Source organism: Lolium perenne, chromosome 2, assembly GCF_019359855.2.
Source record: "Lolium perenne isolate Kyuss_39 chromosome 2, Kyuss_2.0, whole genome shotgun sequence".
Taxonomy (NCBI): domain Eukaryota; kingdom Viridiplantae; phylum Streptophyta; class Magnoliopsida; order Poales; family Poaceae; genus Lolium; species Lolium perenne.
Window position 1 is genome coordinate 98,180,106 of NC_067245.2, and position 18,192 is coordinate 98,198,297.

The 18,192-nt window shown below is 43.9% G+C and overlaps 1 protein-coding gene across 1 annotated transcript; it reads right to left on the reverse strand.

The window, feature by feature from the left end:
* Positions 1 to 9,632: 9,632 nt before the first annotated feature.
* Positions 9,633 to 15,831, reverse strand: LOC127333354 (glucan endo-1,3-beta-glucosidase 1). Its single transcript, XM_051359744.2, has 4 exons — positions 15,425 to 15,831; positions 14,012 to 15,337; positions 10,416 to 10,443; positions 9,633 to 10,004 (listed from the first exon to the last, which is right to left on the reverse strand). Exons 1-4 carry the CDS (start codon positions 15,495 to 15,497, stop codon positions 9,818 to 9,820), a joined length of 1,614 nt encoding a protein of 537 aa, XP_051215704.1. The 5' UTR covers positions 15,498 to 15,831; the 3' UTR covers positions 9,633 to 9,817.
* Between the last annotated feature and the right edge of the window lie 2,361 nt (positions 15,832 to 18,192).

The following is an 18,192-nucleotide window of genomic DNA, read 5'->3' on the forward strand; positions in this document are numbered from 1 at the left end:
GATAAGGTTGTAACATCCTTTCATAAGGAATCAGGGTTCGCTATTTACCATATAGTTCTATGATTAATAACTTCATTTTAAATTGGAAGTTATTAGTAACTTGGAATCAAAATAATATGGAATATGGTATTTTATTATTTTTAAAGAATCAATAATTAAGATAATTGTTAATTAGGGTTTAAATCCCTCTAATAAGGATTTAATAACAAATAAAGAAAATTTAGTTTTCAGATTTTCTTTATTTGTTTACTGGTTTTTATTTATTTCAGAACTTTTCTTAATTATTGAATTTTAATTGAATTTTTAATTAAAATAAAAGGCTTAATTAATAGGTATTTAAGTAATTAGATTTTTGTTTAAAATAAAGATTTCATATTATATTTTTATTGGATAGGATTTTCTTTTATAAGAATTTTGATATCTTATTTTCATTTTTCTAAGTTCATATGAATTTCCTACAAATTTGCAAAGTTTTAGATATTAAGGGAATTTGAATTTGAAATGAAATGGTTAAACACACCCGGGCTAGTCTACACATAGACACTGACTGGTGGGCCTTAGCCATGTCAGCTGCCACGTGGTGCCGATGTGGCAACTATGTGCTCTGCCGGCGGCCAGTGGTGGACGTCGCCGGCGATACAGGGTTCCCGCGGGGCCATATGGATGTGCGACGGAAAGAGGACAACGAGACGAACACGATGGTGGTGGCGCCGCTCCAAATAGGTCACCGGAGCATGCACGACGGCGAGGGGCGGCGGCAGTGCTCACGGGCTAACGACGCGGCGGTGCTACGGCATGCAATCGAACGAGCCAAGTACTCCTCGAAGTTCAGTAGCTCACCAGGAGCACGATGAGCTTGGTGGCGAGGCGAGAGGAGGTCGTAGTCGCCGGGATTGCTCGATGCCGGCGTCGGAGAAGACGACCTGGCGCGGTCGATGGGAGGCGCGTCAACTCGATTCCTCGCGTACGGTGACCATGTCGAGGACGGCGGTCCCAACGGTGGGCACGGCGAGGCCTGGGGCTTCCCCAATCGACGGCGATAGTCGGGGTCCGAGCGCGTTAGGGTTTCGGTTTGGGAAGGAATTGGGCGAAGAGAGGGGAATTGGAGGTTTTCTGCGCCTTTTATAGGTGCTCCGGCGTGTGCTGGCGGTCAGCAACAGCGGCGGCGACCACGGGACGTGGCGTTGGCGTCGCGGTGGCGAGCTCCCGCGCGTCCAGTGACGAAGACGAAGACGACGATGTCTCCTCGTCTTTATCCACGCGAAACGGTAGCTGGGCCGCGATGGGCTGTGCTGGACTGGGGCTGCTGGGCCGTTTGGTGGGCTACACGGCCAGGTAAGGTCCAGGTAAGTCTTTTTTCCTCTCCTTTTCTTTTTCTGTTTTTATTTCTTGTTTTCAATTCTGGTTTTAATTCAAATTTGAATTCTTGTCTTTTTTGCAGGTTTTTAACAATTTGGTTTTCATGAGGTCTAATACAAGGATCATTGTATTACTGTGTTGTTTTTGAATAAACATAAATATATGTGAGCCTTGTTGTAATTTTTAATTAGACAAGAATTTAGGTATTCATTTTAATTTTCTTTCTCATTTGTAATATAACTCCCTGTTGGATAATTAGAGTTGATGATTCTTATTCCAAATGTTTAGGAAGTTATTTTTATTAGGACTTGGCTTCATATTGGAGGAATTGGTCAATTGCACATGATTTTATGTGAGCTCAATTGTATTAGGGTTTTATAGTTTATATCATAACCCCCCTTATTAAGGTTAATACTATCATTATATTTGAAAGTATCTAAGTAGTTATTGTTTCCATCATGGTTTATCTTGTTACAAAGATAATGGGTTGATCACTACACATATGGTTTAATTATAGGACTTAGCATTAGGTGGCTCTTATGTTTTAATTGAAGCATAGGATTTAATTAATGAACCATTAGAGTTCAAATGCTATTTACCTAATGACACATGGGTTGGATCTCAAATATGGTTTAGGTTTCTTAGTTATAATCACTTAAGTGATACACAAACTAGAGTGGAGATATAATTCTAGGTTGTAGATATGAGATGATACCATATTGCATTGACTAGGTTTACTCTCCCCAATGCATGATAAAAATGGTTACTTGCTTAATATTTCATGTGCTAGGGTTTAACCTCTCCTAATCATGATAAGGTTGTTACTTGCTGGATATGTTATGAGCTTCCCTAATTACTAAGGATTTGAGAATTGGTTTTATCTTCTACCAATTAACTTCTATTATTATCCTCTATTTATCATTAAAGTATCTACATTGGTAATAATTATTTTTATAGTTAACTTTGGTCAAATGGATTGTTGGTTTCTCACCATATAAAGTATGGAGTTTTACTCTAAGGTTTTCTTAGGTTCTTTAATTTATGAAACATAGATATGGTAAGATTCTTCTTATGATCACCAAGTGATTCACAAGTTAAGGTTGGAATATGGGTGTAGGGTTGCTTATTAATTACCTCCCTATGATTTCCTGTGGGGAATAACATCTACTAATCATATAAGTGTTAGTATTTGGATTATTCTCCTATTTCTCCAAAGCATGGTCATGGATTAGGCATGATCCACTTGTTCTTAATATCTCTACTTCAAGTTCTTAGGGTTTATGATCATCACTCAATTTATAATGATCAAGGTTTGGATTCCTAAAGTATTCCTAATGGAATAGTCTTCACTTCTATGATCAAGTGTTGGCTTGATAAACTAAGCATAATATCTCCCTTATAGTTTCTTGGATGGACATGGCTATGGTTGTCACTATAGGTTATATCCCAGGAAAATGCCTGAGATATTCTGTTAGGGTTCCACTTAAATAATGTTGATATTATCATCTGAGTATATGGATAGTTCTCTCCCTCAAACTCAAGTGTTGCCTCAACTAACTTGAGTGTAACACCATAATTGATCCCTCAAGAATGGATTATTCTAGGTTATGGTGTACTCCTAATACTCTAGTTCAATGGGTGTCTTTTATTCTTAAATAGATAAAGCTATGTTTTGTATGACTGGTCTCTCTCATTTTTGAAAGGACTTTATTACTGACTTAAGGTTAGGCTCCATAGGGATTGATGCGATCATCAATATCTATGTTTAACATAAATGGTTTCTCTCTCTAGGCATGTCTTGAATAATATCCTAGGGTTCCTCTTAAAGATGATGATTTGAATACTTGGATGTATATCCAAGGTTTGGCTCAAGGTTTGTTAATGCTTCTCTAATAATTATAATAGAACTCTCACCTCTCTAGGTTTGATTCTTAACTATTTGGAATGGAGAAGAATTATATTCTTTACTTAAATCTCCTTGATTTGTTTCCAAGATTAAAGTAGAATGGATATCATAGGGTCTATGATAAGAGCATAGATTAGTTTAAGACATGGAGAAGATAAGTCAATAATGGTTTCTCCATTTTATTGTTACTTGTTTGGTAATTGATTAGATGTTCATATTTTATGTCATGGAATATCATGTTGTGATCTTCAATAAGTTCAAGTAGTTGATTTTATGAGTAAAGTGTGGTTGTGTTGATTATTAGTTCCATTTGATCTAACCCCTTAGATCAAATCATATTTACCCAAAACAAGGTTTTAACAAAGTCACATTGAGGTTTATAGCGCTTGACTTGATGAGCTACTTCAATTCCACCAAGGTCAAGTGAAACTTCGCCATCGTGATCGTTTTACTTTAAAGCGCGAAAATTCCCCAGATTTTCTATGCATGAATGCAATGCACACAACTGTTTCCTTTATTTTTGTAACCCCATTACCTGGGATATTACATTTCATGTGATCGATCTGTGGGTAAATTGTAACAATTGGTATCAGAGCGAGGTCGAAAATTTGAAGCTACGCTTGCCCCGGGGAGGCGACCCGTACTAGCGCCTCGGGGCGGGCGATTGTCGTTCGGCGGAACGACAAGGAGGAGACGGCGGAGAGTTGTCGTCGCAAGGTGGTGGTGGATGATAGTTGATGGGAGAGGTGGTGCCGAGGTGCGGTACCTGGAGTCTCGTCAAGATCGTCAGCCGGGAGTTTCCTCAAGGTGTCTTCGGAGAAGTCCGACAAGTCAAAGAGTCAAGTGTGTGCAAGTCTACATGTGCGGTCGTCGTCGTCGAGTCTGTGAGTTGTCGTGTCCAAGTGCTCGTCTCCGTGAGAATCTGTTGCAGTTGAAGCGCGTCAAGTGTGTGAGGTGTGGACGGTGTTCCGTGAGTTATGTCCATGTCCTCGTGGAGCGTCCTGGTTGCGGCCAGCAGGGTTCGGTGCGATGCCGAAGGCGGATGGTGGTAGGGAAAGCTACCGTAAAGCGAGGATGTGTGTGAGCAGTAGAAGGAGAAGCTATTGCAAGCAAGTACAAGAGGAGTATGGTGCGAACCGAGTGCGAGGATGCCAGCAATAGCGGTGGCACATAGGTGCGAACCGGGTGCGGCAGGGGCCGAGCAATGGCGGTGGCAAAGCATAGCAGAGCAGAGGTGCAATGCATGTTTCCTGCGTGGTCATACTGACTGTACAGACATGACAATAAGATGACGTGACGTGAAGCTGCGGTAGTTAAAATTGGGAGGAGTACAAGGAGACGACAAGTCATGATTAGGAGGAGATTGTTAGCAGTAATCTTGCCTAGTCTGTCGGAGTCTAACTAGGAATTAGAAGTAGCTTAGTTGAAAAGGTTGCAGTTCATGTAGGCGAGTCCTTAGTGTCCTAGTGTGTTTCAGGTCCAAGCTAACTGCTAGTACTACGTGTTAGTTCAGGTAAGAGTCATGTTAGTGTCCGGCTAGGATTATACTAGCTAGCTGTGTTGGTTTAGTTTAGGCAAGATGAGCTAGGTGAGTCTAGTCCGGTTTGGACTATAGTAGTAGGAAAGTGTGTTCTAGTACGGGTTGAGTTAGGAAATCCAAGTTCGAGTAGGTTTATTAGTTTGGCTTGGGTCGGTTGGCCGGCCGTGTATTTATACACATCAAGGCTGCCGTTTTGTAATCGTGAGTTGAGTTCAGAAAAGCAGAAAATAAAAAGAGGAAAATTATAGGGTGCGAGACGCACCCTTGGCTAAAGTTTTCGGTGCTCGTGTTTTTTCCTAGTTTCATGTGATCGATCTGTGGGTAAATTCCAACAATCGCTCTCGCTACCCCCATTTGGTATTTATTTATTGTTGTATTGCTGACTTGTGCCATGTAAGCGAATGCATGAATTACATTTTGTAACCTATTTGTCACAGTTCACCAAGCTTCATTATCAGAATTACGAGTTCGAGAGGTTCTACCCTATGCCGGGCGGAGGTTATGTGGCGACTTCCATCGATCCCGAGCCCACGGCGATGAGGCCAATCCGCATTGCCACCACCCAGCTTGTCCCGTCCCACCAGCATCGATGCACTTCGGTGAGCGGTACATCTAGGCCAAGAACATCCTGGCGGCGCTCAGTGGAGAGAAGAACGTCTTGTTCGGCGGCGATGTTATATTGTGATCCAAATTCCAAGAAGAGGCTAACTTCTGACGAGCGGAGCGAGGCCCGTCGCCGGTAGGCTTGGGCCGAGCGAGCGAGTCTGAAGGTGACCTTTGGCATAAGCGTCTTGGACATATGAGTGAGCTTGGCATGGCAGAATTGGCAAAGAGAGAGCTAATTGATGACTGCGATTTATGTAAGCTTGAGTTCTGTGAGCACTGCATCTTTGGTAAGCATAAAAGAGTAAAATTTAATGCTTCCGTTCATACCACCAAAGGCATTTTAGATTATGTACACGCTGATGTTTGGGGTTCGTCCCGTAGAACTTCTAATGGTGGTGCTAATTACATGCTTACTATTATTGATGATTACTCAAGGAAAGTGTGGCCATATTTCCTGAAACATAAATCTGATGTTTTTAATGCTTTTAAGAAGTGGAAAGTTATGGTAGAAACCCAAACTGAAAAGAAGGTTAAGATACTCCGTACTGACAATGGTATGGAATTTTGTTCAAATGAATTTGATGAGTTTTGCAGCAATGATGGGATGGTAAGACATCATACTATTTCATACACCCCTTAACAGAATGGCGTGGCTGAATGCATGAACAGGACCATTATTTCGAGGGCTCGCTGCATGTTGTCTAATGCAAAGATGCATAGAAGTTTTTGGGCTGAAGCAGCCTCCACCGCATGTTATCTCATCAATAGGTCACCTTCTGTTCCACTTGATAAGAAAACTCCAATTGAGGTATGGTCTGGTTCGCCTGCTGATTATTCAGATTTGAGAGTTTTTGGTTGCACTGCTTACGCTCATGTTGATAAAGGAAAGTTGGAGCCAAGGGCTGTTAAGTGCATCTTCCTTGGTTATGCTTCAGGAGTTAAGGCATATAGATTATGGAATCCTGAAACTAAGAAAATTGTGTTGAGCAGGAATGTCGTTTTTAATGAGGCGGTTATGTTTAATGATAGTCCGTCTACTGATATTTCTGATGCTATTGATTCTCCTGATGTTTCTGATGATGAGCAGCACAGAATTGGCGTGCAGGTGGAGCACGCAAAGGAGAATGAAAATGTGGTTCCTGAAACCAACAATGATGATAATGATGTTCCACCTTCACCACCTATTGTTCAGCGACAAGGACGGTCTATTGCTGCTGACCGCCCTAAGAGAATTATTGCACCTCCTACCCGATTAATTCAAGAATGTGATATTGTTGATTATGCTTTGAGTTGTGCTGAACAGGTGGAGCATGATATTGAACCAGCTACATATACTGAAGCTATTGCTTCGGTTGATAAAGAGAAGTGGGTAGGTGCGATGCAAGAAGAGATGCAATCGCTTGAGAAGAATGGCACATGAGATGTTGTGCACTTGCCTAAAGAAAAGAAGGCTGTCCTGCTGCAAGTGGATATTTAAAAGAAAGGAAGGTTTGTCTCCTAATGAGCCTCCACGGTTTAAGGCAAGGTTAGTAGCAAAAGGTTTCAGTCAAATTTCAGGTGTTGATTATAACGATGTATTCTCCCCGGTTGTGAAGCATAGTTCTATTCGTGCTTTCTTTGGTATTGTTGCTATGCATGATCTTGAGCTTGAGCAGCTAGATGTAAAGACTGCTTTTCTGCATGGTGAGTTGGAGGAGGAGATATATATGGACCAACCTGAAGGTTATGTTGTGCCTGGTAAGGAGGATCTTGTTTGCAAATTAAAGAGGTCCCTTTATGGTCTGAAACAGTCGCCACGACAGTGGTATAAAAGGTTTGATTCATTTATGCTTACACATGGTTTTGAGAGATCTCAGTATGATAGTTGTGTGTATATCAAGTTTGTTAATGGATCACCTATTTATTTGCTGCTATATGTTGATGATATGTTGATTGCTGCCAAGAGCATGAAAGAGATCACTATTTTAAAGAATCAATTAAGTAGTGAGTTTGAGATGAAGGATCTTGGTCCTGCTAAGAAAATACTAGGCATGGAAATTAAAAGGGACAGAAAGTCTAGTTTGTTGTTTCTTAGTCAGGAAAAGTACATTGAGAAAGTTCTTCATCGTTTTAATATGAATGATGCAAAGTCAGTTACTACTCCTATTGCTTCTCATTTCAAGTTGTCAGCTTTGCAATGTCCTAGCTCTGAAGATGACATTGAGTACATGTCTCGAGTTCCCTATTCTAGTGCTGTTGGTTCCTTGATGTATGCCATGGTTTGTTCACGTCCTGATCTGTCATATGCTATGAGTTTGGTCAGTCGATACATGGCTAATCCTGGTAAAGAACATTGGAAAGCTGTTCAGTGGATTTTCAGGTACCTTCGCGGCACATCAAAAGCTTGCTTGAGGTTTGGCAGGATTGGTGAGGGGCTCGCCGGATATGTGGATTCAGATTATGCTGGCGATTTGGATAAGAGAAGGTCCCTCACAGGTTATGTGTTTACTGTTGGTGGATGTGCCATTAGCTGGAAGGCTACTTTGCAGGATGCTGTTGCACAATCTACTACTGAGACTGAGTACATGGCTATTACTGAGGCAGGTAAAGAGGTTGTTTGGCTGAAAGGTTTATATGCTGAGCTTTGTGGAGATAATTCTTGCATTAAGTTGTTCAGTGACAGTCAAAGTGCTATTTACCTTACTAAAGATCAGATGTTCCATGAGAGGACAAAGCACATTGATATTAAGTACCACGCAATCAGAGATGTGGTTGCAAAAGGTAAAGTGAAGGTATGCAAGATTAGTACTCATGATAATCATGCTGATATGATGACTAAGCCCGTCCCTGTGTCCAAGTTTGAGTTTTGCTCAAGCTTGGTTGGTATAACTGTTTAGCCCAAGTGGCTATTGGCGCCAGCAAGTGTTTTCTTTGTTGATTCAGGTGTTTGTTGAAGTTCATGCTACAAGGAAATTGTCTCAATGTGGAGTTTGTTATATTATGATCCAAATTCCAAGAAGAGGCTAACTTCTGACGAACGAAACGAGGCCCGTCGCCGGTAGGCTTGGACCGATCCGTACCATCATTCTTCGTTTATTGTGCATCTCAATTGTAACATGCGACATGAGCTGGGGGGACGACAAGGCCGATCTGCCGTTCCCTCTCCCTGAAGGCTGGGTCGACGCTGCTTGCTCCTTTGGGACAACAGGGCTGGACATACGATGCTCAATGGGACGAAAAGCCGAGGGAGCTCAATAATGGTTACATGGATTACCAGTCCATGAAGAGGCGATCGGACCGATTCGTCTGCAAGCTACAAGACTACAGACTGAACACTATCCATTTGGTCGGTGACGAGCCCATTGGGGTTGATTATTATAACAACAAAGGTTTCAGATTTTCTCCGATGCCGAGCTGCCACCGTGGATTGGTCCTGACCATCGTCCCGATTTAGCCTCCAATAACCAGAAGCGAGGGTGGAGCCTGCGGTCGCGGTGGATCAGGGACCCAAATGAGATAAGAAAATCATCTAGCGAGCTGAATTTGTCTAGTTATTCCCATCTGTTCAAGTGCTTTCTTTACAATATGTATTCCGGATATTGTTCTAGCATTATCTTATGTATTCTCTGTTCGGTGTTGTGTGATGACTTGAATTTTGTCGCACATTTCGCTAGCCCGATCTTCTATTTGCTGCATCACCTCCAGTGCAGTACCTTCAGTCTTTTATAACCATTGGTCACTGCATTTTCAGCAAACCGACGCACATAGGCAACATCCGAACAAACTGTACCATTGCATAAGACATGGCCTTTTTTTGTGGAAGTTTAATGAACCTAGTTAAGTTTGTTTAAATGAATACTCAGGTGGAATTGCAATTTCAGCGAGTAGATCTTATTAATTGACTTGATTCTACCTCCTGTGGGCCATCTTGGTATTATTTTTCTAATAAAATTAGACGCAGATTTAGGCGTCTGTTCAAGGAAGAAATGTTCATGTAATTATGGCACAATTTACTCTTTGGAAAACACTAGCTGATCCGCTTGATCCTCTTTAACCAACATGCTGGGTTCTGATATGTAGATCAACAAGAAGTCAGGGAATCATACTGCACGTCTTCAGAATTTGTAGGATAATATCAATACATTTCGAAGAGTCGCAATTTACTCTTTGGAAAACACTAGCTGATCCGCTTGATCCTCTTTAACCAACATGTTGGGTTCTGATATGTAGATCAACAAGAAGTCAGGGAATCATACTGCACGTCTTCAGAATTTGTAGCATAATATCATACATTTTGAAGAGTGAAGAATAATTTATTCATGCTTATCTAACAATAAAGAATTACTAGACATGCCAACAACTGGCCTTTCTTCTAACCATCTGATCCAAAAAAAAAATTAGCGTCTGTTACAACTAACATGTTCCTGTTATGTCCAAAAGTTTGAATTTGTTATGATAACCGCCACCATCCCGCTCAACAGCAACCTGAGTATCAAACAGAACCCATTGTCCCTTCCTATTCTTAGTCTCCATATAGCAGATCCTTTAGCATCACTTGTCTGCGGCGTGGTTGAGTTTGCACCGTCAGATTTGGTGACATTGCTATCCAACTTACTGCATGACAAATAGCCACAACATTAGCACCGTGTGATGATCATTTGATCTCACATTTCAATATTAATGATATGTTTGAAAATGAGATGACACATGACCCTATTAATTTTGTCTTCAGATATCAAGCTTGCCACATACTGTAGAAACTGAATTTCGATATTACAGTTCAAGCTCTGGTAGATTTATTTCACAGTTCTATAGCTTGAGATATGCTTATGTTTTTGGCAAATCATCTAGTGAAAGGATTGAAAACAAATGGAAATCATATGCTCGTACAGAATGCAAAGTTAACAGCAAAAAAGGTGTCCTGAAACGATCAAACTACTGTCACCATGTCTCTATTCTATGTAGCATACTTAATCGGTTTGACAATATCAAGTGCATTACTGACAAATAAAATTAGCAATGTACCTTCCAAGAAATATGCAGCTGTCATGACCTGTAAAACAAAAGGAACAGATTAATTAGGATTAAAGAAGGACCTTCAACGTGAATTTGAATGTAATTGTTGCGAAACACTGAAGCCATAAAAACAAATTCATCAACATGAATATATGCATGGTCAAATATATTAGCAAAAATGTCTAGACACGTGTATTGGCCCCAGATGAGGGTTAAAAAAGAACGCAACTCCCAAACAGTCCAAAGAAAAGATGAATTTTCTCTGTTAAGAATTACCTGCACCTGTAAAAAATCTTACAAGTACAAATTTATCATTCGGATAATCCCACGGAAGTCGGAACCAGTCAAAGCAGGAACTGGTCCTAATTAGGAGTATTTACTAGTACATACCTATTTTTCCGATAAAGGCCACTTTATTACTCAAAAGATAGTATGTCAAAGATACAGTTTAGAGGAGCTTACACCTGGCGTCAGCATAACTAGGATGCACACAGACGCTAGTACATAGTACATTCAAGCCCACTAACTCTAGTAGCTTAGCCACAGAGAGCCTTGGCCTCCCATCACTGACGGGAATCGAACTTCGGTCGTTGGGGTGCGCCACTGGGACCCCAACCACTGGGCTAAGCCCACGTCGTCAGCTCTAGATATCAAAAGAGGAATTCTTTTGTGATGTTGAAATCCTGAATCCACCAGTAACTACATGCATATGAACAACTCCTACTCGTTCTACCTTGCACACTACCAGTTGGCAAAAGTGAACACATTCGATACAGCACTAAGTACTACAATTTATAAAAATAAAATGATTGGCCGTACTGGGAAGAAACCCGCAGCGCTGTTTTTGATAGAAGAAATTGGTGTGTACAACCCACGTTTGTAAGCGCGGAGGCTCGAACGCAGGCAGGTGAGGGGCCGTATCAGCACATCCTAGCCATCCGGGCACACCTCGGTTCACAGGGACTACAAATTATCATTCACTGGTACAGTCTGTAACTGTATCCCTGTTAGCAACAGAAAAGATATCCAAGCCCTAACATCATCAATTCAAGCCAACTATATACAGTGCTTTCATTCGGTTACTATGCGTACCAATCAATGTCTAACTGACAGACTAACAAAAGGATAAGCAAATTAGACACAGAACCACTATATGCTCAGAACCCAAAATTGGTGTTAATCTACAGTAGCTATTTTACAACATGGTCATGCATAGTAAAAGAACCTGGGAAGAGAAATGGGAGAAGACCAAATGCATGTGCATATGTAATAATACTATTCCCATACCAGACAAAGAGTACATGCTCCCCACATACATTCCAGTAGTCCGGTGGGCCACTTGCATGGATTACACTTTGTCTTGACTCTTGAACCATATTACGAATTTGATAAGGTCTAGATGGCATCTAGATCCCAAATTTCCCAGTATGCTCTTTATCTTTTCCCTTACTTTTTCTAAGAGAAAAACTAGTACATATTATCCAGCAGAATCATTATCATTTGTTTGGTTCAGGACAACGGCCACCATCCAAAGAGGTTCCTACTTGGCTACAACTAGCCTGAGTTCAGTACTTTACTTTTGCCACATTAGCTCAATGCAGTTCTTGTGGACGGTACAATAATCCAAAGGGCAAGAATGTCTCAGTTCTTAACCAGATCCTCTCACAGCCAGGTGCTAGGGTAGAAAACCATTGCATTTTCGATGACAACTTGTTCTGTAGATCACTATGACACAGTTACAACATCGGTGAACCATGAGTAAAAATGGCACCGTGATACTGGCAATATTTGACTGCAGTTCATCTTCTGATCATAGGACATGGAAGCAGTTAAACGGACACGATAATGAGACTTTGGGTACTGCTATTGATAGGGCAAGGTATGATATTGCCCCCCGAAAAAGGCAGAATTCAAAAGATTCCCGTTGCCACCCAACAATGCATAAACATCCAACCAAGTAGGTTGCGCATGAAAATGCAGTGCGTACCAATGCAGGAATATCACACGTAATCATAGGCAACAAGAAAGATCTCAGATCTCAGCTTTAGCTTTTGAAGCATGCCACATGCATAATGTATGCGAGAACTATACATCACTACTAGCCACGATCATACTTTTTTCAGAAATAGCAATCTTGTTCTGAAACTTGTTTCCAAGCAGTTCTGAAAGTAAGTTTAAAGAGAGGAGTCCATGCGAAACAGCAATCGTTTCCCCCATTTGAGTTCAAATGGATGCTAAGGTCCTATTAAGAAATTAAAAATTGAACAAAAAAATCAAAAGGTATAGACCAGAAAACAAAAATAAAATTCTAATAAAGCAGTAAGAAGAATGCGATGACAAAGCTGACGAAAGTGATGGGGGTGAACTATGAGGAGGTGTGTGTTTGGTAGTAGCCTTGGCATGTGATGTGAACATATCGTTGCTCCTGCTCACATGCGAGAAAGCGGATTCTTTTTCGCAATCTTGTGGTGCCTTTTTTCTCTTTGTGAAATGGTACTGGCGGTTGGACGTGCTCGTGCTGCCAATCAGATCAGCACGCCATGCCCAGAGCACTCTCTCGGACTTGACGGAGTACAAAACAAATCTACAGGCTGAACCAGCTCAGCTTGTGTCTCCTCTCTGATTTTACGTGGCAATGGAGTCGTGTCATATTAAAAAGTGCAGGCTATGTGTGCTCATCGATGTGCCCATGAAAGGGAGGACCCAGTTATCTAAAAGCTCACAGAGTTTTGGCCTTCATAGAAAGGTCATCTGAACAAAATGAATGATGTAGTTTGATAAATAACATTTTCGTGGCACTATTGAGTCTAAAGTACGGCTGGGTAATCTAACAGCTCACAATTTTGGCCTTCATAGAAAGGTCATATCTGAACAATTCTCTCAAGTTGTCGTTCCTCGTCAAGCCTAGAAGTAACATTGGAAGAGTTTGTGATTTTTAAACACTGATAAAATCTACTCACACTCAAGCTTGCTCATACTTAACACGAAGCAGCACTAGTCAGACCCCTACCTAGAAGGAAAAGCGACCGTTCTCCTAACAACATCGATGAACAAATACTAAGTGCACTTGTTTTTTGCTGTGGAAATGTTAAATGCTCTTATAGTGGTCTGAGGTCTCCAATCTCCAATGATAAGACAAACCGAACAACTTTAGGGAATGGTCTTCCATGAGTGCCATCTACTTTTGGGGCGTGACAATGGCGTCTATCCTACATTAAAATCGAAGCAAGGATCTTCAAGGGCGAAAAGCATTTCCACTGGCTTACTGACATACTACACGTCTGCACTTCTTCAGAGACTAAGCTGTGTATGCATTTCTTCACTCGGCAAGCCTCACTCACTGTCAGTCTGTACCTACTTATGAGCATGAGACTGTGTATTCAGGCTACAGGCATTGCTACTACGGTATATCTTTGTCAGTCCCAAGCAAGCAAGTACTACTATGGAACAGACAAAATGGAATGCAGAAAATTGCACACAACCAAAGCCCAGAACAGCCTATGATCACCAAATACAGTATTAAGCAAGGAGATCGAATTCATTTCTGGAGCAAATGTTATCTATATATGCATCAGCAGAATTCAGAGAATGGGAATAATACTCACTTGGATCGGTGGTGGTGACCATGCCGGCGCCCTGGAAGTAGCAGGATCCTCCGGCCTTGCCTTGCGACTGGTAGTAGGTGTTGAACGCGAATGACGCGTGGCTCCTCACGTCGTTGGGCTGGAAGCAGCTTTCCCCGGGCTGTATCGGCGTGCAGTCTGACCTCCCTGGGCCGCACGCCCAGTCCATGGCCGCCTGCACGGCCTTCTCGTCGGCGTCGTCCGCCGCGATGCAGAACGTCCGGTCCGTGGTGTCGTTGCCCAGGAAGCCGTCGGTCCCGTTCGCGTGGAGCAGGTACACCGGCGTGCCGTTGCCGTGGAAGAGGCCAAAGTTGGCCTCGGACACGGGGCCCGGGCGGAGGTCCTCGTTGAAGAGCTCGTAGATGTAGACGCTGGCCTGCGCCTGCGCGCCGGGGCGCATGGGCGTGCCGGGCTTGTCGGTGGCGACGTGCTTGATGAGGTTGGAGTTGTAGGTGTTGGCGTTGTCCCTGCTGGCGTAGGGCTCCTGCTTGCGGTCCCCGTAGGAGGGCCATCCGGTCTCTGTGACCAGCACCGGCACGGCGGCGCCGCCGGTGGCGTTGAGGTTCCTGACGGCGACGTAGACGGCGTCGAGCATGGCGTCGAAGACGTTGGTGTAGTGGAGCAGCGTGTTGGGGTCGACCATCTCGAGCGACGGCGGCAGCGGCTTGAACATGGCGTTGTCGACGGGGACGACCCCGGCGCTCTGCATCAGCGCGTAGTAGGGGTAGAGGTTGAGCATGAGCGGCGCGGAGGTGTTGGCGAGGTGGGCGAGGAGCGGGACGAGGAAGGACTTGGCGAGGGACTGGTTGAAGTAGGCCTGGGACGGCGGGAAGGGATCGAGCACGATGGAGAAGGGGAGCGGGGTGGAGACCGGGATGGAGGAGAGGTTGGCGGCGGCGAGCGCGGCGGCGAGGGACTGGATGGCCGGGAGGAGCACCGGGAGCGCGGAGGGCAGCGCGGTGGGGACCTCGTCGCCGACGGCGATGGCGGAGATGAGGCCCGGGTTTTTGGAGCTGGCGGCCGCGAAGGGGAGCACGCGGCGGGCCACCCAGGCGGAGGCGGTGGCCGGGGAGGAGCCGAGCGCGAGGAGCTCGTCGTTGGGGACGCCGACGATGGCGGTGGCGCCCGAGGAGGCGAGCGCGGAGAGCAGGCGCGGGTCGGCGTCGTAGAGGCGCACGTGCGTGATGCGCTCCGCGCGGAGGAACTCGGCGAGGTCCGACGGGGACAGCAGGTTGGTCACCGCCGTGCCGATCGTCACGCCCACGTACGGGGAGCCGGAGCCGCCCCCTCCCGCCGCCGACACCGAGCCTGCAGCGCAAACACAATCGAGGCCAAACATTCAGAAACAGAGCACGGTGGACGAACACAAGCGTGGGTGTGTGACAGAGAGCTTACAGAGCAGAGAGGAATGGAGGCAGAGGAGTAGGAGCAGGCCGCTGCTTCTCCCTCCTCTGCTCCTAGTCCCCATTGGGATTTGGGAGCGAGCTTTTTCTGCTCCAACTTCTCCTGGTGGTATCTGTCCGCCTTGCTGGGGATTGCCTCCCTCTTGATTTGAGTAAGATTGGCGCTGCTTTCAATGACTTCCCTGCTTGCTTTCTCTGGGAATTCCCCTTTCCTTGTGGGAATTTCGCTCTCAACGTGAGCTCGTGCGCTGGTGCTACGGGAGACTGGACTCTCCTGGACTGGAGGATGAACTGATGGAGGACGGTGGTGTGCGTGGGAAAGCTGAGGATGACGGGATGGGGGGAATTTGGAGCAGGGAGGGGTTGGTGAATGGTGATTGCCGTTGCAGATGGAGTGAATCTGGAATGGGCTGTTTGTTTTGTTTCTTACCTTCTTGGTGGTTAGCTTCTCCTTCTCCAGTAAATAAATATTAATTAGCGTCTAAATAAACTTGCTTTATTACGCTTTTAATGGGGAAGGGACAAGAGGCAGTGAGCCGGTGACAGTGGACAGTGACACTGAGGCATCTGGATGGTGGGACCGCGCCTCCATCAGACCGGAGCGGTTCACACTTCCACTTCACTCCATGCTGGTGCTGGCTGTGCAAGCCTGGCTTTCTTGTCATCACTCATCAGGCGTTTCTTGTAGTGCACTAAATTATTATGCCCGTCTAATTTTCAACAAATTGAAATGTTCATCAAAACATATTACTTCCTCCGATTCCTTTTAATTGACTAGAACTTAGTACAAGAAATACAGTATATTCTGTAAAGAACAATATTTCGATCAGGTAGATTGGCTACTCGGATACCTCGAGCACCATCAATCTCATGTATTTATATTAGGTACAATGTCGGTATGATTATAACGTATAGGACTAGGACTTCCCTATTGACTCATACACAAATTCTATCTCTAACACCTTCCCTTAATCACAACTTCGACAAGTTGAGATTATATTTGAAGACTTCAAAAGCGTGAACAGGAAGTGGCTTTGTGAACCCATCTGCAACTTGATCTTTAGAAGAGATAAAACGAATCTCCAATTGTCTCCTCAAAACTCGTTCTCTGACAAAGTGAAAATCAATCTCAATATGTTTTGCTCTAGCATGAAAGACTGAGTTTGCTGACAAATATGTTGCTCCCATATTATCACACCATAAGCATGGTGTCTATGTTAGTCGAACTCCTAGTTCAGCAAGTAATGACTGCACCCATATCACTTCAGCAGTAGCATTTGCTACAGGCTTATACTCTGCTTCAGTACTTGACCTTGAGACTGCAGCCTGCTTCTTAGCACTCCAAGAAATTAAGTTTGGTCCAAAAAAACACAGAAAATCCCCCCGTGGACCGACGGTCATCGACACAACCAGCCCAGTCTGCATCAGAGAAAGCACTGACAAGCGTGGAAGAGGACTTGAGAAAAGTAAGTCCAACTGTCATGGTATGCTTGACATACCTCAAAATACATTTGGTTGTCCAATGAACAGTAGTGGGAGCATGCAAATACTGACACACTTTGTTAACTGCATAGGAGATATATGGTCGTGTAAGAGTAAGATACTGCAAAGCACCTACCATGCTCCTGTAGTTAGTGCTATCTTCAGGGCCCAACAAGTCTCCCTGATGAGCAGATATATTTTCTGAGGAGGAGAGCAGTGTAGAAACACCAGTACAATGAACCATGCCAACACGGGTCAATATATCTTGAGCATATTTTGCCTGACTGAGAACTATACCATTAGCAACCTTCTGTACTTCAATGCCCAAGAAGAAATTCAGATCACCAAGATCCTTTAATGCAAACTCTTGACTAAGATCCTTCAACAAGGCACTGAGAGGAACTAGCAACAATTATATCATCAACATATATGAGCATGTAGATGGTAACACGATACTTATGATAGATGAATAACGAAGTATCAGACTTAGAAGCAACAAAACCAATAGCCAGTAACTTTGTGCTGAGTCGAGAATACCATGCCCGAGGTGCCTGTTTCAAACCATATAGTGTCTTGTCAAGCTTACAAATGTAATGTGGTTGAGATGCATCTTCATATCCAGGTGGTTGTCTCATATAAACCTCCTCTTCCAGAACGCCATGAAGAAACGCGTTCTTAACATCCAACTATCGCAAGCTCCATCCTCGAGAAACAGCAATAAACAAGACAAGACGAACAGTGGCAATCTTAACAACATGACTGAAAGTATCCTCATAGTCAATACCGTACCTTTTCTTGAATCCTTTGGCTACCAGTCGAGCCTTATATCTATCAATATAGCCATCTGACTTGCGCTTGATTTTATATATTCAACGACAGTCAATAATATTTTACATGAATGAGGTGGAACCAATCTCCACGTCTTATTTTTCATGAGAACAACAAACTCTTCATCCATAGCACCCTTCCAATTTGGATCAGCCAATGCAGAGGACAGATTTGTTGGTTCGTCAGTAGTACATGACAAAAGCCAGCGAACAATTCCGTCTGTGTATGCGCGGGGCTTGACAATACCACGCGATGCTCGTGTTGTAGGACGAACAGATGGTGCCGCAGGAGGGAGCACAACATTTGGAGGGGCAGAAGATCCAGCAGTGGGGTTGGAGGGGACATCAGAGGGCCCACCAGCTGGTTCGGCAGTGGCTGATTGTGCAGGCGGGTGCAGCGGATCCGGTGGGGTGACTGTGGGCTCCGGTGTGCCTGATTGCGCGGCGCTGG

Excerpts from the sequence above, each read along its gene's own strand:
- LOC127333354 (XM_051359744.2), bottom strand. The coding sequence starts at position 15,497 with ATGGGGACTAGGAGCAGAGGAGGGAGAAGCAGCGGCCTGCTCCTACTC. Across the intron at positions 15,338-15,424 it reads CCTCCATTCCTCTCTGCTCT|GCTCGGTGTCGGCGGCGGGA; the intron begins GTAAGCTCTCTG and ends TTTGCGCTGCAG. Across the intron at positions 10,444-14,011 it reads GGTCACCACCACCGATCCAA|GTCATGACAGCTGCATATTT; the intron begins GTGAGTATTATT and ends TTTGTTTTACAG.